Source organism: Myotis nattereri (genome assembly GCF_964212035.1).
Source record: "Myotis nattereri genome assembly, chromosome: 19".
Taxonomy (NCBI): Eukaryota; Metazoa; Chordata; class Mammalia; order Chiroptera; family Vespertilionidae; genus Myotis; species Myotis nattereri.
Genome location: NC_138095.1, coordinates 17,592,805 through 17,615,082, shown reverse-complemented (window position 1 = coordinate 17,615,082; position 22,278 = coordinate 17,592,805). Strand labels below are relative to the sequence as shown.

At 46.6% G+C, this 22,278-nt stretch overlaps 1 protein-coding gene across 1 annotated transcript in view; it reads left to right on the top strand.

Moving 5' to 3' along the window:
* ARHGAP32 (Rho GTPase activating protein 32) overlaps positions 1–22,042 on the top strand; it is a 104,523-nt gene extending 82,481 nt beyond the window's left edge. Inside the window, exons 12-23 of the mRNA XM_081113980.1 lie at positions 1,284–1,433; positions 7,153–7,255; positions 8,598–8,742; positions 9,212–9,294; positions 10,519–10,626; positions 11,034–11,179; positions 12,015–12,210; positions 13,035–13,180; positions 13,768–13,839; positions 15,909–16,868; positions 17,526–18,490; positions 19,687–22,042. Coding sequence (XP_080970106.1) covers positions 1,284–1,433; positions 7,153–7,255; positions 8,598–8,742; positions 9,212–9,294; positions 10,519–10,626; positions 11,034–11,179; positions 12,015–12,210; positions 13,035–13,180; positions 13,768–13,839; positions 15,909–16,868; positions 17,526–18,490; positions 19,687–21,924 — 5,312 coding nt within the window. The 3' untranslated portion in view covers positions 21,925–22,042. The remainder of the gene's footprint in view (positions 1–1,283; positions 1,434–7,152; positions 7,256–8,597; positions 8,743–9,211; positions 9,295–10,518; positions 10,627–11,033; positions 11,180–12,014; positions 12,211–13,034; positions 13,181–13,767; positions 13,840–15,908; positions 16,869–17,525; positions 18,491–19,686) is intronic.
* The last annotated feature ends 236 nt before the right edge of the window (positions 22,043–22,278 follow it).

The window sequence follows — 22,278 nt, the reverse complement described above, 5'->3', positions numbered from 1 at the left end:
CAGCATTCCAGACTTCTGTTCCTCAAACGATAATTTTACTAACTAGTTTTCTCATTTGCCATACAATTTTATTTATTTATTTACTTACTTTTTAAACTCTTTTGTGAAAACGAAGACAAACACACACATTAGCCAAGGTTTACATAGGGTCGGGATCATCAGTATTGATGACTTCCACGTTCATGTCCATGTCCGTGTCCCACAGGTAGGTCTTCAGGGGCAACACAGCCTCTGTCCAGCACCTAATTGCTGAGCTTATGATACTTGCTGTATGTGGAATTTTAGAGTAGTTTATCCTGTAAGCTGTGCTTAAAGATTTGTTTGCATTCAGTTCTTTCACTGTTGTCTTTCTCATGTATCAATCAGGGGAAATATTCTTTACATATCTCTTGCCTTGATCTACAGAGGACTTAAGGTTGTATTTAGTATACCCTAGATCAGTGGTCGGCAAACTCATTAGTCAACAGAGCCAAATATCAACAGTACAACGATTGAAATTTCTGTTGAGAGCCACATTTTTTAAACTTAAACTATATAGTTAGGTACATTGTTATTAACTTAATTAGGGTACTCCTAAGGCTTAGGAAGAGCCACACTCAAGGGGCCAAAGAGCCGCATGTGGCTCTCGAGCCACAGTTTGCCGACCACGGCCCTAGATGAATGTTAATAGAAGGTCTAATTTTTTTTATGGGTGTGTGTTTTGTGTTTATGTAGCAGTTAGTCTGACAAATGTGTTCTGTATCCTCATGGGGTTGTTCTCTTCATAAAATGAAAGAGAGAGAGGTTTTTTTTGTTTGTTTTACTGCCCAGATTATAAATGCCATGACAATTTCTTACCACCAAGTAAAATATTTTAGAAATTGACTAGAAAGTAAAACCACATTCACAACGTTTTCAGGCTCAGTTATTATGAAGGTCTCCAAAGTGACATATTAGAGTAAAGCTTAGATACCAGTCATAATCCTGGGGCATCCGTAGGTATGCATTGGGGAAATGGCTGGTTCACCAAGCTTGATTTAGATGTCACGGATTACAAGACCTACAGTTGCTCACAGTCCCATCAAGTCAAATCACAGACTGGTGAGAGGAAAGTGCAAAATTGTGATGTTCTCTATAAATAACTGTTTCCTAAACTTCTGCTGAAAATGTCTACAGAATATAAAGTGTACTTTGAATACGTGATTTGCAGTCAACCGGTCAAGACCTCCATTTCTTTTCATACTAAGTAAAAATGTAACCTCTTGCCACAACTAAGATGTTTTTCCCTTATCCCTGCTTTTTAGTGTCTAAGAAGCACGGCAAGCTCATCACTTTCTTACGCACATTCATGAAGTCTCGACCAACAAAACAGAAGCTGAAGCAGCGGGGGATCTTGAAAGAGAGGGTGTTTGGTTGTGACCTGGGGGAGCACCTTCTCAATTCTGGTTTTGAAGGTAAACATACATTCTCTACTCTTATCATTCTAGTTTCTAATCTCTACATGTTGATTTTCTAGAACCAATTGTGCAATAGATTAGGCAAGTAATTTCTGTTCCATTTAAGTTCGGCAGCAGGTATTGAACATTCTTGGGTCCTTATCTTAGTTCTGGGGGAGCTGAGAATAAAACTGGGTCTAAGAAGGTACTTTGAATCAGATACTTCTGTTTAGGAAGAGCAAGACATTTGCGGGAAACATGGTCAGTTGGCATTATTTTTATATCTGTCCAGATAGCTTTCTCAGCCAGCTTTCCCCTCCCACATTTTGTTCTAAAATATTTACTTAATTTCTTGTTTGAAAAATATAGCCATAGTTTTGAGGCCATAAAATACCAAGCCCAGTCTCCCAACTTTTATGGCTAAAAATTTTAATTTCCGACTCAAGAATTCAGTGGGTGGTGTGAATGGATAGAGGGGAATGAATAGATAAGAAGAAAGAAAAATGGGGTTTTCTTTTGATTTAAAAAAAATGCACTTCCCTTTACCAGTAGAGATGCTAGAGTCTTAAAGTAGTATCCAAAGTACCTATAATGTTGATAAGTACCAGAAATAGATGATTTGTAAAATTCTAAATCCTGATGAGAATACCCATTGTATTTTTTAAGACCGCTGATGAAAAGTAGTGTAAATATCAATACAGTAAACAAAATACAGAAAAGTGTTTATTCTCATCGGTAGCCATGAAAATGTATTTTCGAGCCATTTTGAGATATTTTATATTGATAAACATCATTAATATAATAAAGATGCTTTTCTAAATTATGATCATATTAACTGTAACCAAATGGACAGCTATACATTTCTCTAGCAAAATGTGTTTATTCAGGAACAACGAAGAATTACAATTTAGGACATCATGTAGTCTAACTGAGAACCATGCCCAAGTCTAGGGAAACAAAGGGGAGAAAATGCCTTTTTAATGGATTGGGGGCAGGGCTATTGTAAACCTAGTGCCCATTGGAGGATACTGAAAGTACGAAGTGTAGTGACTTTTCATTGGCTGAGTTTTGGCAATCTCCCATTGGTTGAGCTGTTCCTGGGAAAGGAGGAGCCTTCTTCCTCCTGCTGAGGTGGTCAAGTATCACTTCCTGTGACAAAAAAATCACTTTCTGTTGGAGGTGAAAGGTATGTTTCTTGTTGGGGTCAGGAGTGTGTGTGAAGTGACAGGTGCATAAAAGTTGTCTCTTCTAGCCTCCTGACTGCCTTTTAAATAATATTTCTGTTTATTAATTTTCACAAATCCAGTACCAGTAAGGCAGCAGCAATTTTATCAATAGACAAAAGCTGTTGGTTTCAGGTAGCTTGGTGAATTGTTAATTTTTTGAAAAAACATTTTGGTACTTCACAGCAAGAAACGTGGTGTGTTTTTTTTTAATAGTGTTCTTTTCATGTAGCAGTTCCCCTTAGGGATTTATCCTAAGGTTATATTTCAATATAAACAAAAATGTTTATTATAGCATTAAGTATGAGAGCAAAAAACTTGAATATTCACTTTTGAACCATAAATTGAAGGTGTTAAAATTGTAAATTTGAGTACAGTGTGGAAATTTGAAAAATTGATAAATATATATATAAAGGCCTGTCCTACCGTCCGGCCAGTAGCTGTGATGCGCAGTGAACACCAGGAGGCAGATGCTCAATGCAGGAGCTACCGAGCTGCGGTGACTTGGCAGCTGCGGTTCTCAGGTAATGCACCCAGAACCAGAGAAGAGGGAGCCCAATTCCAAGGTGCATCACCCGAGAACCGCCCTCTTGCAATCCAGAACCCCTCAGGGGATGTCGGGGAGCCGGTTTTGGCCCAATCCCCACAAGCCAGGCCAAGGGACCCCACCAGTATTCATGCACTGGGCCTCTAGTGTTATATATAAACAGTAAGTTTACCTTTTTATTTTTTTAAATATATTTCTTTATTGATTTCAGAGGGGAAGGGAGAAGAGAGAGATAGAAACATCAGTGATGAGAGAGAATCATTGATCGGCTGCCTCCTGCACACCCCCCACTGGGAATTGAGCCCGCAACCCAGGTATGTGCCCTTGGCCGGAATCAAACCTGGGACCCTTCAGTCTGCAGGCTGACGCTCTATCCACTGAGCCAAGCCGGCCAGGGCAAGTTTACCTTTTTAAATGTATGAATAGTTAGAAGATATATAAAATAAATGTAATTGTGGTGGCATATTACATGTGGAAACTTTGTAATTTTTTTTCTTAGTTTTCCTGCCTTTTTAATTAAAAAGAAAAAAATACGAGTAGAATGTTAGAAATTAATTTAATAGTCATGGAAGAGAACTCTGCTAAAGGCTGATCCAGAGGAGAAAGTCTGTTCAAGTGATTAGAAAAAGAAAAAAGGAAAAAAAGTTAATGTGTGACATTAGAGTGTAATTGTAATTTAATAAACCTTGAAGACTGAGGTCACATACATCTAGCTGGTATTTTAGAATAATTTCCTCTTTATTGGGGATGATAACAATGATGAATAAATATTCATATGACAGAAATAATTTGAATATTTAATAAAGACTAAATTAACACAAAGAGAGAAACCTTTAAAGTTTATCAACTAAAATTTTAATTAGGAAAGAAAATGGTTTTTAATATTAAATTGATTTATTAATTTGTCTTTGATTTAATAAATGTGTGAGGAATTAAAGTTTTTTAAGATTTTGAGACTTTATATGTACTGTATATAGTCTATAACTAGTCATAACATATGTGCATATATAGAAAGATAGAGAGAGAGACAGACTATTTCAAAGCTTAAATTAAAACAATAGAATTGAATGTATATTATATGTAACTAGAGGCCCAGTGCACAAAATTCATGCACTTGGAGGGGGGTCCCTCAGCCCGGCCTGTGCCCTCTCGCAGTCCGGGAGCCCTTGGGGGATGCCCAACTGACAGCTTAAGCCCATTCCCAGCTGGCAGTCAGACATCCTTAGCACTGCTGCAGAAGCAGGAGAGGCTCCCCCCACCGCTGCTGTGCTCACCAACCATGAGCCCGGCTTCTGGATGAGCAGTGCTCCCCCTGTGGTAGTGTACTGACCACCAGGGGGCAGCTCCTGCATTGAGCGTTTTCCCCCTCATGGCCAGTGCACATCATAGTGACCAGTTGTTCCGCCATTCGGTCGATTTGCATATTAGCCTTTTATTAAATAGGATATTTAGAGTCTGAGTGAAAACAGAATAATCCTGAGGAGGAAGAATGATATGTTGATATTTTATATATGTAATTGTGAGGAGAGAGGAAATAAAAATATGGATAGATACATAATATGTGTGATCATTCTTCCTCATGATTACCCTATTAGTTGGGACTTTAAAATATATAAAATATAAAACATAAATATATACAATAGATTATGCACCAGATTTTTCTAAGAAGGAAGCCCATATCAGTAGAATGTTTTGCTACGTGACTCATTCTCTGGATTGTATTCCTAGTGAATAATCGACTTTATGGAGAGCTTATCCTGTTAACACTTTCTGAACTTGTGAGCACCTCCCTGTGGGATCAAGAGAAAAGCCTGACCTGTTTCTTCTGCAGCAGGGTGTTGTAAGAATTCGCGTAGGAGCCTGACAAGGCCTTTCAAAAATTCTTTTATTTGTGATCCCTGGTGTCAGAATTCACTCAGGATGATCTTACAGTTTCAGCTCCCACAAACCACAATACTTATAATTGAGTTAATTAAAGGTTATAGCACAGTTACTCACAGAACCAGTTTTTTTTTAAAAAAAAAAAAAATCTCCCCACATGGTACTTTTTTTGGATAGATCAAACTAATTTGTCATTTACTGTTGCACCCTGAGTGATGGAGTCAGATGTTTTTTTGTTTCTTTTTGTATTTCTTTTTTGGTTGTTGTTCAAGGTTGCTTGAATGTGATCATTAATATGAGGGAGTGTTTTCCAGTTTGTTTGCCATGCTTATTACCTTTCACACATCAATTCAGCACTTTTTAGTTGTACTTAGAAGTTTCTGGTGTGTTTTCATTCTTCATAAGTACAATAGGAGAGGATGGTTGCCAAGATTTAATAAGGCAACCAACAGGTTTAATAACTATAGTGTTCATTCATTCCGTAACTATGATAAAATCTATTCTAGTGAAACCGTTTTCAAACGTCATCGGTTTCATATAGGACTTGTTTTATTTGTTGCACATATCTGAAACTGAATTTCCTTACAATGAAATTTCAGATGAGTTTTCTTTAAACAAAAAAGCAAGAACTTGGTAGGACTCGGTAAAATGGTATTTGGCACAAAATATAAAATCTATTTTAAAACTCAAGGTGAGGAAACTCTGTAGTCTGAACTTACTTCTGTGTTTGAGTTTTTTCCAACTATTTTTTACAATAGTTAGAAAAAACAGGAATTTTATAATCAGAGCGAACTTGGGGGGAAAAAACGAACAAACAAGGTCCAAATAACCTCTGAAATTAATTCCTTAGTTAATCATATTTTCCCAACAAAAAGTCACGATGCATTTTCTAATAACGCCGCACAGATGCTGCTGGGAGCCGCCACCCCGAGATGAAACAACTTTTTCATAGGATTTCCATGAGATTTAAGTGAGGGTGTCCATTAAAAGCATGTAGACTGACACATATTACATATTCAGTAATATAGCTGCTTAAAAAACTCATTTAAAGCTAAGGAGCTTGTTTTAAATGTAAGTTATAGGATCTGACAGTTTAAAAGGTAGAATGCAGGAAGGACAACAAAAGGCAGGAAAACCAAGGAAAAGTCTGCAGGTATAATCATGATGTACAGCAAGTCCTGGAATAACATCATTTCTTTCAGCATCATTTTGTTATCATGTGGGTGAGATGCCGGTGTAGGAACTCTTGTTTGGATCAATCAGCCTATTGGAAAACTGATTCCATTATATGTCATTTCACTTACAGTTTCAGAATCCTTAACAACGTTCAGTGAGGACTTACTGTATACTATACGTGCAATACATTACCCAGAAGTATCTTCTTAAATATCATTTTATTCACCACTCCTGTGCGTTTCATATCTAGTATAGTTGTTCATTGCAACCAAGTAGTATTCGTCCAAGCACTGCTTTTCGGGGATTTGAACTAAAACTATCAAATGAAAGTTACTAAAAATTTACCAGTCTGTATTGCAAAACAGAGTTCAGTTTCAGCTGCTGTACATTTTTGAATGGTTATAAAAAGAGCTTTATCATATAGTTTGAACGTCCTTTTTTACATGGTAGGCCCCAAATAGTTGGCCATTTGTGTCAGATATTCAGTGAAGTAACCAGACAGTCCCCATCTTTTCTTTCAACTTATTGTTGGGGCGCCCTTTATAAGGAGCTGATAATATTAAGTCAAAAGGTCAGTACTTATAATGTAAAGATAGGCAGGAAATTAAGGTCTTATCTACTTGAAATTGCCTTGACCTTTGTGTTACGTTGGTGTTTCATTTACTAGATAAAAATAGAATTAGCATTAACTATGAAAAGATAAAAGAAACTCTTTTAAAAGTGAAAAATTGCAGTTATCTGTTGAGATGTGAAATTAAGTAGACATGCCCTCTTCATTTTCTGTAGTAGATTAAAATTCCACCCCTATAACTTTAACTCGCACATTTTATTTTGCTGATGAGAACTAAGGTATTCTCATTTCCTGCGGAGTCCTTCCCATCTAACCCACGTCTTTAACATTACTCTTCAGTCCCCCAGGTTCTTCAGAGCTGTACGGCATTCATCGAGAGATATGGCATTGTGGACGGAATATATCGCCTCTCTGGCGTTGCCTCCAATATCCAGAGGCTACGGTAAAACCTGCTATGGCATTTCTTTTTTCATTCCTATTGTAATTCATTAAAATGAAATTCAGAATTAAATCTCTTACATTGATGACCATAATTCAATAAGACAGTTTAGAAAAAATAGGCAACACTAAACGTATTGTTCTCTGTGTGTATTTTCCTAAATGCCATTTACAGCATCAGAACACCATGCCCCCTTCACCTGGTCAAGCCTTGTGTTTTCCCTTTACAATAGCTGATGATTTTAGCTATTGAACTTGAACCCATGACAACCATGGCAGATGAAGTTTACATTATCAGAATAGAATTAATAGAATTAGTCTTTCATTCCTCATTAAAATTGACGAGGGAAACTTTCTGATCTCCTTGGATACCTGTTCTGTATTCTATGCTCAGGTATGCGCGTGTTAGTGTATTTCACATCCTGTCTCATTATCTTTCCCCAAATCACGGTGTCCTTCACACCAGCAATAGAGATTTTATTTTTGCTCAATCTCTTAGCTTCTGGTCTATTCTTAATGTGTTGTTTTTCTTTCATTTTCACTGTGGTGCATGGAAATTGCCGTTTCCTCGACGGGGGTTTTAATATCCTAATTGACTGCAGAGCTCCCCCCTGTTTTCAGGAATACATATTGGAAAGTACTTCACCTGATTCTGGTACTAAGGACAGTTTCAGTCTTTCACATGCAGCAGACCTCATATTCTCAATAAATCCACAAACACTAATCCTCTGGGCTGATGAGTGGTCTCGTGCCTGTAGATTAATATTAATTAACCTCCTGGAGCGTGAGCGTAACCTGCCCTCGCTTTCTGAACGCAACCTTTATGCCATTCACTTCAGTGCTACAGATTTTACCGTCTGTTACAATGTGGTGTTGGCTGGGGATTGGTTGATGTTGTCTCTGGCTTTCTTATCCGTCTTTAATAAACCACTCCTGGGCCATACTTCCTGTAGCTGAGGGGTTTCCGGGCACGGTTATTCATGGACCAGCTGCCACTCAGTCCTCGTCTCCAGAATTGCCAAAATCTCACAGATTCAAACCACGAGGAACTGAGTCCTGTTTTTAGATCTGTGTATGAAGAGCTGCTCATTCATAAGCATTTCAGAGATTGTTGTCCATCTTAATGTTAAAGCTGTACCCTTAATTTTCACATAGAAAAACACGTATGATCAAACATCCAATTACCGCTGGAAAAAAACATTAGTTCACTGAGGTAAAAATATCCATTCATATTTGTCCATACATTTATATTTATTTGTTATATATTTTATTTGGGTCCGTGCTTTCCCAAATATTCTTGCTTTTCCTTTAATAAAATAATTTTGTCACTCTGCTGTCTTTGTTAGCCATGAATTTGACTCTGAACATGTCCCCGACTTGACAAAAGAACCCTATGTTCAGGACATCCATTCTGTGGGCTCCCTCTGCAAGCTGTATTTCCGAGAGCTCCCAAACCCTCTGCTCACCTACCAGCTGTATGAGAAATTTTCAGTGAGTACCAGTCACTTTTAAATCAAGTCCTCTCTGGACTTTTGTTCAAAATGTGTAAAAATTGTTTTGGCCAGGTAAGAAATAGTTCCATGCCTAAAATGACTCCTTTAAAGGAAAAAAACAAACACAACAACAACAACAAAAAACCAGTCACTGCTACGGGTTCCTAGTTTTGGCTGATTTTACATTTTCATTCTTTTAGTTTCTGACTTTGAGCCACTACTCTTATCACACTTAATATTGGTGACCATAAAGTTTTTTAAAAAATTATCTTTTAATAGATTTCAATGTCCACATAGTGTGGGGGGAGGTTTACTTCCTTGATGCTGTATGGTGTTTCCTCATCGCTCAGCGCCAAAGAGTAGATAGAATGATTTATCTGAGAGTGAAAAAAGCTAAATTGTAAGTGGAGAACTTTGATTTTTACCAACAAAGTCCACTGGTTGATGTCGCATTACGATGGTTGCAGGATGCTGTCTCAGCAGCGACAGATGAAGAAAGGCTGATCAAGATTCATGATGTCATCCAGCAGCTGCCCCCGCCACACTACAGGTAAACCCCATGGGGAATTTCAGCCACATGTTTTCATCCTATGGGCTGCTGACTGGCTAAGTTTTCTTGGAGTTGCAACTATTTATTTATTATTTATTTATTTTTATATTTTTATTGATTTCAGAGAGGAAGGGAGAGGGGGAAAGAAAGAGAAACATGAATGATGAGAGTAAATCATTGATTGCCTGCTCTTGCACATCCCACTGGGGATTGAGCCTGCAACCCGGGCATGTGCCCTGACTGTGGCCTCCTGGTTCACAGATCAAAGTTCAACCACTGAGCCACGCCATTTGTCCATACATTTATATTTATTTGTCTGTGTATCCCCAGGGCCTGGCACAGTGCTTGGCATGCAATAGGTTTTAATAATGTTGAATGAACGAATACATGAATGAGCAAATGGATGGTTGACTAAACCTGTTTGTTTGTTTTGCGATACTGAAAAATACTGCTGAAGGTACTGGGATGTCTGGCCACAAATGTGCAGACTTGTGAATTGCTTGAATCCAAAATATGGACTCACTGCTGGGTGCCTGTTTGCTGGTTTCCTTTTTTGCAACCCTCCTTTTTTTAAAGAGGAAGGGAGAGGGAGAGAGAGATAGAAACATCAATGATGAAAGGGAATCATTGATCGGCTGCCTCCTGCCCCCCCATCCTGGGGTTCGAGCCCACAACCTAGGCATGTGCCCTGACCGGGAATCAAACCATGATCTCCTGGTTCATAGGTCAACACATTCACTGAGCCACGCTGGCTGGGCCCTCCTTTGTTTTTCAAAATGTGTCCAAGCCACACAGAGCATGTCTGCTGCAACTAGAGCAGCATAACTTCACAGAATCGTTTGTCTAGACACCGAAGGGGAGGGTTCATGTCCCTGGTGTCTTGAAACCAGGTGTCTGGCAGCAGGAGCAAATACTGCTAAAGGTTTTTTAAAAACTCAGGCTGTTTTCTCAGAGCCAGTCCTGTCAGAAGCTTGTTTCTTGCCTTAGATGTTTTCCGTAGTATCAGTAGATGTGGTTATTACACCTAGGTATAAAATTCATACTGATCTGACAGTTCTGTGGTAATAATGTTTAAACCTAGTACACAGCATACAGTTTGCTGAGGTTTGTATGGTTTCCATTTTGCCATCGAACATTATGAGTTCGTGGAGTTGTTATGCTCTGTACTGCTACATGATGGGTTTTAGAGTTGTTCTTGTTCAAGTGTTGTGTTTCGTTTTCCAGGACACTGGAGTTCCTCATGAGACACTTGTCACTTCTCGCTGACTATTGTTCCATCACAAATATGCATGCAAAAAACCTAGCAATTGTTTGGGCTCCAAACCTGCTCAGGTAAGTTGCATTTGACATTTGACCTTAAGTAGATCCAATCACCTTGTAAAGTCTAATTCATCAGTGTTCCTTAAGGACATCCTGTTCAAGTAAAACTGATCTGTTGTTTTTATGCGCATCTCCCCAAAACAGGCCAGTGGTACTTAGCTGAGGCCTGTGAAAGTATTTTTCTTACTTGTGTGGGATTTACCAAAGGACTTGTATGCATACATATAAGCATAACCAATGGACACAGACATGAGGGGGGCATGAGTGCGGGGATGGGGGAGGTAAGGGGGGATAAGGACACATGTAATACCTTAATCAATAAAGAAAAATTAAAAAAAAAAAGGATTTACATGTTTTAAAAAATGCCCTTTAAGACTGCCATGTCTGTGACTCTGATGGCGATCTTGTCTGCCCCACAGATCGAAACAGATCGAGTCCGCCTGCTTCAGCGGCACAGCCGCCTTCATGGAAGTGAGGATTCAGTCTGTGGTCGTCGAGTTCATCCTCAACCACGTGGACGTCCTCTTTAGTGGGAAAATCAGCGAGGTCATTCAGGAGGGGGCAGGTGCGGCTCGGCCAGAGTGTGTTCCTGGCAGGAACGTGCACCTACACTTCCAGAGCCATGGAAACCGCATTTCTTTCTTTCTTTTTTTTTTTTTTTTTTTTGTAATATATTTTTATTGATTTCAGAGAGGAAGGGAGAGGAAAAGAGAGATAGAAACATCAATGATGAGAGAGAATCATTGATAGATAGGCTGCTTCCTGCACGTCCTCTACTGGGGATCGAGCCTGCAACCCGGGACCCTTCAGTCCACAGGCCGACCTATCCACTGAGCCAAACCAGCTAGGGTGAAGCCTGCATTTTTTATCTCAGTTTCATGACTCCGTCTTTGGTAGAAAGCAGTTAATTTATGGACATTTCCCTAAAATGCACAATTTAACAGTTATTTTCTGGGTACTTTGTTAATGCTACATATTAGACCTTTTGTGAGCTACGTTCATGACACATTAAAAAAATATGCCGTGTTACTTATTGGTGGATGTAAAGGCGTAAGATGGAGCAGCAGCAGAAAAATTCTTTCCAGAACTAAAAATACTGAGTGATACCAGGCAAGGCCACATTACTTAAGAATTCTAAGTGTGTGTGTGTGTGTGTGTGTGTGTGTGTGTGTGTGTGATTGCTAACAACCTGGTATGTCACCTTCTATTCCTCACTTAGTATAAAATCCTATTATTTTTGCCACTTAAAAAACGGAATGAAGAAAATTTGAAACAAGACAGGTAGGTAGGTAGATGGATAGACAGATAAGCAGGTCGATAGCCACACACTCACACATTAACATTTTTCCCCCCATGCAGAAACGTTTGACTGTCTTTATTGTTTTTCTTTCTTTCCAAAGCTTCTCTATCCAGGCCCAAGTCCCTGCTCATTTCCTCTCCGTCCACCAAGCTGCTGACATTGGAGGAAGCCCAGGCAAGAACCCAAGCTCAGATCAGTTCTCCGCTGGTGACGGAAAACAAATACATTGAAGTCGGAGAAGGACCCGCCGCACTACAGGGGAAATTTCACACCATCATCGATTTCCCGCTGGAGAGGTAGCGTTCATTAAATCCCCGTCGGTGTGATCTCATGCTGGGCGTCCTCTTGGTTTTACCTTTGCCTTTGTATTTTTCCTATCACTCTGTTCCTGCAGCGGCTCTGGGCCAGTCCCAGGCATCCTGTGCTCTTCTGACGGTGGGTGACACTTCCTAGGGAATGAGAGACATATTTCTCGAGAAGCATTGCAACACCACGTCGTTTTAAAAAGAAGAGAGTCCACTGTACAGGAAAAAAATGGTTAGGAAAAAGGATACAGTTCATTGGCCGGCTTTATAACATGAAGGCAGTTCACTAAACGTCTTAGTGTTGTAACTTGCTTAGCTGTGAAATGAGAATGTAGTACCCGCCTCATATGATTTTATCTCATGTAAGTGCGATATTACATAGAAGGCAGCACAGTGCCTGGCATCCCGTATATGTCAGTTACTGTTCTTAATCCTTTTCTTCGTGTTTGGCTTCATTCACTTTGCTCACACCTAAAATCACTTTCCCTAACTCTAGTTTGGGAGTGTTAATATTTCCTATTCCCAAATATGCCTTACTCTTAGTTCCCTGATTGTGAGGGCAGTTCTCAGTGTGGCAGTCTGTGTGAACACTACGCTGTGAAACTAACCCCGGGTATGTTTCACACTCCACGCTCAGCTACACCGCACGGCTGCCCTGAGTCGTGTGCCGTGTGCCATGTGCCGTGTGCCGTGTGCCGGTGGGTGTGTGCTCAGCTGTGCTCTCCTGGCTCCGGTTCTTCCCATCACGTGCTCATTTTCTCTAAGTAAAGGGAGCCCCTTGGGTATCTCAGTGCGGAAGTGTTTCTCTCTCACAGGAGGAGGCCTCAGAACAAAATGAAGAAGTCCCCCGTGGGCAGCTGGCGTTCCTTTTTTAACTTGGGGAAATCGTCGTCTGTTTCCAAGCGGAAGCTGCAGCGCAATGAGAGCGAGCCCTCGGAGATGAAGGCCATGGCTCTGAAAGGTCAGCGCCCTTCCCCCCCCTGTCCCCGTGCTGCGCCGAGGTCACCTCCTCCTGCTGTCACGGCGTCTCTCTTCTCTCTCCGGACCCACACCCGACACGCTCCAATGGGAGGTGCTGTCTCCGGGAGGCTAACCTCTGAGATCGCGGTGTCAGCAGGGCCGTCTCTAGGTGTGAACCCTGATCCCTTGGCTTGTGGTGGCGTCACTCCAGTCGCCGCCTCCGTCTTCAGAGAGCATTTTCCTCTGTCTCTCTGGGTCTGCTCTTAAAGGGTCACCACACCAGTCATTGGGTTTAGGACCTACCCTCAAGCCGGAATGGCAGCACACTCCTCTTTAGGAAATATAAAAGGAGATGTTTTTAAATTCATCTCTATTCTCAAGTTCTTAATCCTTTAGAAAAGAGATTTTTCCTATAGGCAACCACTTGAGAACAACAATACATTATGTAGCATGATGCTAAATTGAGTATGGGTGTCAAAATGTACAACTAATCGCTCTTGGAAGTTTAAGTATGTGTAGAGAAAAACACTGCTCCTTTTCACGGCAATAATGACTAAAACGTCACACTGTTTGGTTTTGATTCTATAGGTGGCCGGGCAGAGGGAACCCTCCGATCAGCCAAGAGTGAAGAGTCTCTTACTTCCCTCCATGCCGTCGATGGTAAGAGGAAACGCACCGGTCGTTTTATTCTATATTTCAGAAAAGAACATAACAAGCAAGTGTGTTTTATAAATACACGCTTCGCAAAGAGGCCGTAGAGCATCACTTCTTAAGAATACTAGTATCTGTTTAATATTTTCCATTGATGTTTTAATATAGTACCAGTCTCTAATTTCTTCACTTTTGACATAATTGCTATTCAATTTGCATAAGAATGGGCGAATTGGTTTAAGTTAACCATTTATATTTATTAATGCCCAGTGAAAAATTATATTATTAGTATTTCTTAGATTTCACAGTGAGAGCACAGTGTTACAAAGGATAAAATTAAGCAGTTTTGATATTCAGACTAGAAGACTTTTGTCTTAAAAATGGCTAACTTAATGTTAAATTTCATAGGTCAGATCAGTTATGGAGGATAATCTTATCAGGAGAAGGCAACGTAAAGTGAATCTGCTTAAAATGGGGACCTGAGTTGTATGCTAAATCATGCAGAAAGGGTGGATTGTAACTTGAAAAGCAAAACTAACAGGTTATGAACATAAGTTTTAGCTTCTGTCTACAGTCGGGTTATAGTTGCCACTGATTTTCAGAATGAACAAAGCACTCCTTCATTGTTGACTAGGAGGGAAATATAATTTTTGACAAAACCACATAATGGCAAGTAGGACATCCTTGACGTCATCTTTGGCTTCTAATCCTTTAGAAAAGAGTTCGTAAAGAAGGCGGCAGGTTGTAAAGACAGCCCTTTTAAGAAAATAATCAAGAGCCACTCTAATTGCCCAGGGGTTTTCCTTAGTCTGTTGATGCCCAATTCGTGCTCTTTAGAGGTATCCTGGGATGTCCTATCAGCCTTCTCATCTTCCTTTACTAACTGTCCTGAGGGCACCTCCTCACTGGCCAGTGACTGTGCTGTGATTCAGCAAGTCCTCACATGTCACTGTAGTTGGGTGTCCCACATCTTGTAGGTTTTGCAGGATTTTCCATTTCACTTTAGTTAAGAGAGTGCTTCACAGAGCAGTGTAGTGGGCTGGGTAGATGCTAGGATTAAGCAGAAGGTAATTTTCAAGCAGGGATTCATTTTACACGTGGCCAGTGCATTAGCGAGTATTTTTATTAAGACAGTTTCTGCCTCTCGGTGGTACATGTTCACTCTGGCAGCTCTCACCATTGTAATCGAATGCTGAGATAGAGGACTTCTGTCAGGGGGGTGCTTGGCAATGGCATCAAACTGTGCGATCTGCAGAGGCCTCCACCACTTTCGAGGACTGCCTGCCTTAAGCCCGCTCTTAAGGGGGGAAAAGGAAATTACTTTTGTTGAAGTATCTGAAAGGAATCCCTTACTAAATAGATGTTAAGACTTTATAGGATTGTAGGGATTTTTTAAACTGAGAAGTTAATTTTTAGAAATTTGGGGGTTATGAGAATTTTTCCCTCTAAACAAAAACCTCTTTTGCTGCTGTGTATCCAAAGTACTATTTAAAGTGAATGATTCCACCCGGCCGGTGTGGCTCAGTGGTTGAACATTGACCCCTGGGAGGGCACGGTTCGATTCCCTGTCAGGGCCACGTGCCCGGGTTTCAGGCTTGATCCCTAGTAGGGGGCGTGCAGGAGGCAGCCCATCAACTCATCATTAATGTTTCTATCTCTCTCTCCCTCTCCCTTCCTCTTTGAAATCCATAAAATGTATTTTAAAAATAAATAATAAAAATAAAGTGATTGACTTTGCCTCAGAAGTCATGTGTGAGGTCAGTGATAAAATAAGACAAAAAGAAATAAAAAAACTCGCCTAAAGTCACAACAAAAGTCAGTGTTAGACGAGTGGTAGAACCTGGCAGCTCTGAGTCCTTTTCCGACGGAAATCGACAACCGCCGCCTTCTCCCTCCCATCATGTCAGAGGTGCGTGTCCTTGAACATTTGGCTTGGGGGCCCCATCTGTGAGCCCCAAGAGGCAGTTACCCATAAGAAAAGGAGATGTGCCCTTTCCTTTCCCCGCGTGTCCTCGGTAGGTGAGCAGTGGGGGTGCCGCTGTGACGTTCACACTGAGAGACTGTTGTCCGTTCACCAGGTGACTCCAAGCTGTTCCGGCCCAGGAGACCGCGCTCCAGCAGCGACGCCCTGAGCGCCTCTTTCAACGGAGAAATGCTGGGGAACCGCTGCAATTCCTACGACAACCTGCCCCACGACAACGAGAGCGAGGAGGACATGGGGCTGCTCCACATCCCAGCCCTGGTGTCGCCCCCTTCGGCCGAGGATGTGGACCTGAGCCCGCCGGACATGGGCGTGGCCAGCCTGGATTTCGACCCCATGTCGTTTCAGTGCAGCCCCCCGAAGGCTGAGGCCGAGGGCCCGGAGAGCGGTGCTGCCTTCTTAGACTCCCCCACGGGATACCCCAAGGATAAGCCAAGTGCAAACAAAAGGGACTCGGAAGCCGGCGGCAGCCGGGCCCAGACCCCGGGCAGCACTGCCAGTTCTGAGCCCATGTCTCCTCTGCGGGAGACCCCGAGTCCCTTCTTCACCCTGGACTTGAGCCCGAGCGAGGAGAAGTCCGCCAAGCCGTCCTCCTTCACGGAGAAGGTTGTCTACGCGTTCTCGCCAAAAATCGGACGGAAATTAGGCAAATCACCATCTATGAACATATCTGAGCCCATTTCAGTGACCCTCCCCCCCCGGGTGTCAGAAGTCATCAGTGCGGCCTCCACCACGGCCTCCGCCATGGCCTCCGCCACAGCCTCCACCACGACCTCCGCCATGGCCTCCGCCACGGCAGCCCAGACCCGATCTCCTCCCACCTGGCACACAGGTGTGGACGAAAGTGCCGTCGGAACTAGCTCCCCTCCCCAGGTAGGAAAGGTGAAGGCAAACGAGAGGGAGGCCCTGGAAGGATGTGAGCCTGGAGTCCAGCCCCCAGGCCTGGCGGTGGCGGTGGCAGCGGCCGCAGAGGTAGAGGCGCCGGGACAGGAGAAGGAGGAGCCATGCGTGTCCGACGGTCAGAGTAAGGCTGTACCTTCTGGACAGGCTCAGACAGGTACCGTTTGCTTTCCTCCACTCTTTCTTTAAGCTGAACAGGATCTTCATGCCCATGTGCCGCCTGTGCCTTGTCAGGGAGAGATTCACTTCACACCTGCCCTTTAGTCAAAGAGAATGCGGTTCCGGGTGGTGCTGAGTGCTCCAAGCCTTACACTAAAATCAAACAAGACCCGCGAAGGGCCGGTGGTCCTGTGTCCGACTCCATAGAGTCCGCGGGTCTCTTTGGACAGTCAGAATCCATGGATATTTTTTGCACAACTTCGTAGCTCTTGATTCTGTTTTCTCTTCTTGTAAAATGCCTGTATGTTAGCCTTCCACGTTAAGCAGCCAGCCTCCACCGGCACAACCATCCTAAGCCATCCGCAAGCGCGTGGAGCTTGTGTTCTAAGCCATCTTGCCTGAGCCACGTGGGGGACCTGCTTGTTGTAGCAGCTCACGAGGAGGGGCAGGCCTCACCCTCTCGCGGTGTCAGTGTTCCTCCGAACCAGATGTTTCTGCGGCAGATGTTGCATGTGGGACGGAAGATCGTGGATTGCCATTTTGAAATATGGAAGGCCCCTGTTTTTTTAGGGCCCAAACGGGGAGTGTTGACTTTCCATAGATGGGATAACAAGCTGCCTTTTCACTCTCATTTTTTCTCCCAATTTCCCACCAGGAGCAGTTACCCATGACCCCCCTCAGGAGGCCATGCCTGTCAGTTCAGTGTCTCTTATCCCACCGCCACCGCCTCCGAAAAACGTTGCCCGCCTGTTGGCGCTGGCGTTGGCCGAGTCCGCACAGCAAGCCTCGACGCAGTCGCTGAAGAGACCGGGCGCTTGCCAGTCCGCTCCTGTGAGCTATGGAGACGCGGCAGTGGCTGCAGCCGAAGAGCAGCTGCCTGTTTACCACCCTCACGGGACTCTGGACAAAGCCTGTGTCCCCGCCGATGGGCCCGCAGAGCACTTCCTCCTCCCGAACCACGCATCCGGGAGCGGCCACCAGCTCCTGCCCGACCCGGCCACCGCCGGGCACCCAGCCCACGCCAGCGCCCCCGAGTCCGGGCAGCAGCCCTGCCAGGCCGACTTCCAGCCCCATCGAGCCTGTGCACCTGGGGACCCAGACCAGGCCAGAACCACTGCAGGTCCCTTAACAGACTCGCAGTCTGATGAGCACATCAGTTTCCGGGAAGACCAGCCGGGGAAGACCACCGGGCCGACCGTCTCCTTCGCGGATCAGGACCAGACTCAAGTTTACTTCTACAGCGGAGATCAGCCGCCTTCTTATCTCAGTGCAAGTGTGGATCAGCCCCATCAGCCCTCACAACTCACTGACAAATCTCCCACACCCTCTAGAGACAAACCCTGCCCTCCTGGGTCCCCCGAGGAGCCTGTCGGCACAGCCGGCCTGGCTTATGTGATGACGACAACGATGACGACGGCGGCTGACACAGGCGCCTGGGAAGCCTGCTGGGACCCGGCGGAGCAGCCCACCGCGGCGGATTTTGCCGCCGCCACCCTCCAGCGTCCGCACAGAACCCACCGGCCCCTTCCCGCACCTCCTTCCCAGAGACCAGCAGAGCCGTCACCAGCTGTGGGGCAGGTGCCAGCAACAGCCTGCGCAGGGTTAAATAATTCCCACAAGGTAAGACGGGGGAGACTGAAGGGAAGGAAATGCACTTTGCAAAGGTCTGTCCCTCTTCAGCAGGGGGTGTGGTCTTGGAGTCAGACACGGAGTCTGTTTTCCAGTCCTCGGGCGGGTTTTCAGGAAGCGTTTCCCCTTGGAGGTTGGGATCTGCCTTTTCCTCCTTGCTGGTTTTTCTCAGGAAGGAGCAGTTACACAACGACCGTGGCCTAACCACGTCTGCCCGCTGCTGCCTCCCGCCAGCCTCCGGGTCGTTTCTTCAGAGCGATACCAGAGGTGATAGTGAGTCAGACGGGGCTTCGGGTATCAGGGCTGCCCTGGTTCTCCCGGCCCCGGCACTGACTCATCGTGACCTCGGGCAAGTCACTGAACCTCACCTGCTGGTTATTCCCGTCCGCCCCATACCGGCGCTTTAGTCTCAGGAGGTGTGTAAGGCGTGCTGCCTTGAAGGCTTTTTAGAAGAGTGAGGTTATTTTCTCAACATGAAGCAGCAGGTTCTGCAATCGAGTGAGCACCCATTTCGATGAGAGAACGTTGTATGCAAAATGCTAAGGTTTTGTCCTAATTTTCTCATATTTTAAAAAAAAATGCCCCGGGTGTATTGGGATCACCTTGAATTATTGTCTAGTCTTCCGTGGAGGACGCTGTGTCTACAGCTGCATCTCAAGGCGGGGTGTTTGCAGCCCTGGCCTCTGCGGCCACCCCAGGTCGGGTCGAAGGCAGAGGGGGCGGTCGGTACCTGCTGGAGTTCAGTGCCCCCTGGGGCTTACAGCTCCTCACTTCAAACATCTCTCCAGAGAGAACCCCTCTCTTTGTTGAGCAAAATGTTTCTGCTGCTGGTGAGCCTGAGCTGGGCAGAGAGTCAGCATGTGTTTTTAAGCGTGGCTGTTACTCGATTAAACCTCTGTTTTGGTCTGCACGTTAAGACAACGTCACAGGCAACCTCATCTCACTTTCATACCCATCACCAGCTAGAACAGTCCTCACGATGGAGGTGGCCACTCCGCCAGGTGGCCCTGCGGGCCGTGTCCTGGTTGTGGGGACAGGGTGGCCTGCTGTCCTGGCCAGCACGACCGTGTGGCTGGGGGAGTTAAGCTGCTCTCCGCGTAGCCTCAGCTTGTGAGTTACAGGGTGATGGTGCTGACTCCACAGCGGGGAGCACGGAGAACACTCACGCTGTCCTCATTTCTCCGTAGGTCCTGGGAGTAGTGCCCACTCCGGAGAGGCCGCAGGAACCCAGGGCCGCAGACGACCCCCCTCCCGGCCTCGTCGGTGAAGGCGGGGCTGCCGCTCCGTGTCCCGCCTCTGCCCCCACTGTGTGTCCTGCTGCCCAGCCGGGCCTCCCCGAAAAGCTGCGGGAAGGTCCCCGCGCGCCCCCACTGCATCTGCGTGCGGAGTCCGCCCCCGTGCACGGCCCCTGTGGCTTCCCGGCCCCCGTGCCCCCCACCCGGACGATGGAGAGCAAAGTCGCGGCCGCCATCCACTGCGGTGGCGCGGAGGCGGCCGGCGGCGCCAGTTACCACCCCTTCGCCTCGGCCGCCGGGGATGATGTCTTGCCTTTGCCACTTCCCGCCCCGCAGCCGAAGCACGCGCCTCCGAAAGCCGCTTACGCCACCTTCACGAGGCCCGATGTCACTCCCGAGCCCTTCGGTCCAGAAAACTGTGTGCATTTCAGTCTGACTCCAAACTGCCAGTACCGCGCCCAGAGCGTGCCGCCCCATCACAGCGGCCTGGAGCCGCACCACGCCTACGGGGCCCGGTCCGAGCCGCCAGCCTCCGTGGGTCCCCGTTACAACACCTACGTGGCCCCCGGCAGAAGTGCATCCGGACACCACTCCAAGCCGTGCGGCCGGGTCGAGTACGTGTCTTCTCTGAGCTCATCTGTTCGGGGCGGTTGCTACCCAGAAGACCCGTACCCCACCATCCGGAGGGTACAGTCTCTCCACACCCCCCCGGCTGCCATGATCCGCTCTGTCCCCATCTCCCGGACGGAGGTTCCCCCCGATGACGAGCCGGCCTACTGCCCGAGGCCCCTGTACCAGTACAAGCCATACCCGGCCTCCCAGGCCCGCTCGGACTACCACGTCACGCAGCTGCAGCCTTACTTTGAGAACGGCCGGGTGCACTACCGGTACAGCCCCTACTCCAGCTCCTCCGGCTCCTACTACAGCCCCGACGGCGCCCTGTGCGACGTGGACGCCTACGGCACCGTGCAGCTGCGGCCCCTGCACCGCCTGCCCAGCCGCGACTTCGCCTTCCACAACCCTCGGCTGCAGGGGAAGAGCCTGTACGGGTACGCCGGGCTGCAGCCCCGGCCCCGGGCCACCGTGACCGGCTATTTCTCCGGTAATGACCACGGTGTCATCGGCATGCCCCCGGCCGCCGACGGGAAGCACACGTACACCTCGTGGGACTTCGAGGACATGGAGAAGTACCGCATGCAGTCCATCCGCAGGGAGAGCCGGGCCCGGCAGAAGGTGAAGGGGCCCGTCATGTCCCAGTACGACAACATGAGCCCGGCCCTGCAGGACGAGCCGGGGGGGCTCTATGTCATCCACCTGCGCAGCAAATCCGATCCTGGGAAAACTGGACTTCTCTCCGTGGCCGAGGGGAAGGAGGCCCGGCCCCCGGGGAAGGCCCTCAGCCCCGAGGGCGGCGACCCCTTCTACAGGAAGCACCCGGAGGCCGAGCTGGACAGGGCCCATTACCACGGTGGGCACGGCAACGGGCAGCCGGAGAAACCGTCCCTCCCGCAGAAGCAGAGCAGCCTCAGGAACCGCAAGCTCCACGACCCGGGCTGCGGCCTCCCGGAGCACAGGGCACACCAGGAAGCAAGCCATAGGCACCTGTGCGAGCCGAAGAGCGGGCCCCCTCACCCCCAGGGGGCCGGCCACTTAGATTATGGGGCCAAAGGGAGTCCGGACACCTGTGAGCCCGCCAGCTACCATAACTCCGGAGGGAAGTACATGACCATGGGCCCCGAGTCTTTGCGTCTGAACCACAAAGAGGGGAGGCTCTGCAAAGAGCTGGAGAGGCCTCGGGGCAGGCAGCCCCCCGCCCCAGACAAACACCCCCGAGACTGCTACCCGGAGGAGGAGCCACTCGGCCAGGCCTCGGTCCCACCCCCGAAGCCGGAGCGGAGCCACAGCCTGAAGCTCCATCACACCCAGAGCGGGGAGCTGTGCCAGTACCCAGCGCACGGCCGGCGCCAGGGCAGCCTGGCCACCGTGTCCCAGTACGACAACCTGGAGGGCTACCACTCCCCGCCCCAGCTCCAGCGAGGAGGCTTCGTGGGAGGAGCCATGGGGGCCTACCTGCCCCCTGGCTTTGCCCACCCGCAGAGCAGGACCTATGCCACCGCGCTGGGGCAGGGCGCCTTCCTGCCCGCGGAGCTGTCCCTGCAGCACCCCGAAACCCAGGTCCACGCGGAATGAGCCCCGAGAGCAATAGAGTTGAAGCAGCCTCTGCTGGACAGTGGACTGTTCTATTTTTTTCAGTAACCAAAAAAGATTTAAAAAAGAGAAAAAAGAAAAAAGCTACAACCCCCCCCAACCACATTCAAAAACAAAACATAGTAAGAAAAATCAATCGCCACCCTTCTCCCCTTCCTGTTCCATTTCCGCCTCTAAGGACTCGCTTTGTCACTAGACGAGATCTGAGTGGTTGTAAAGCACGGTGTTGACAACCTCGGAGAGAGCCTGTCGCCACCTCACGCGCATCCGTATGAGCCTGAGGACTGACTGCCTGGACCTGCGTTTGAATGTGGCTTTGTCCTTCCTGGTGTCGGC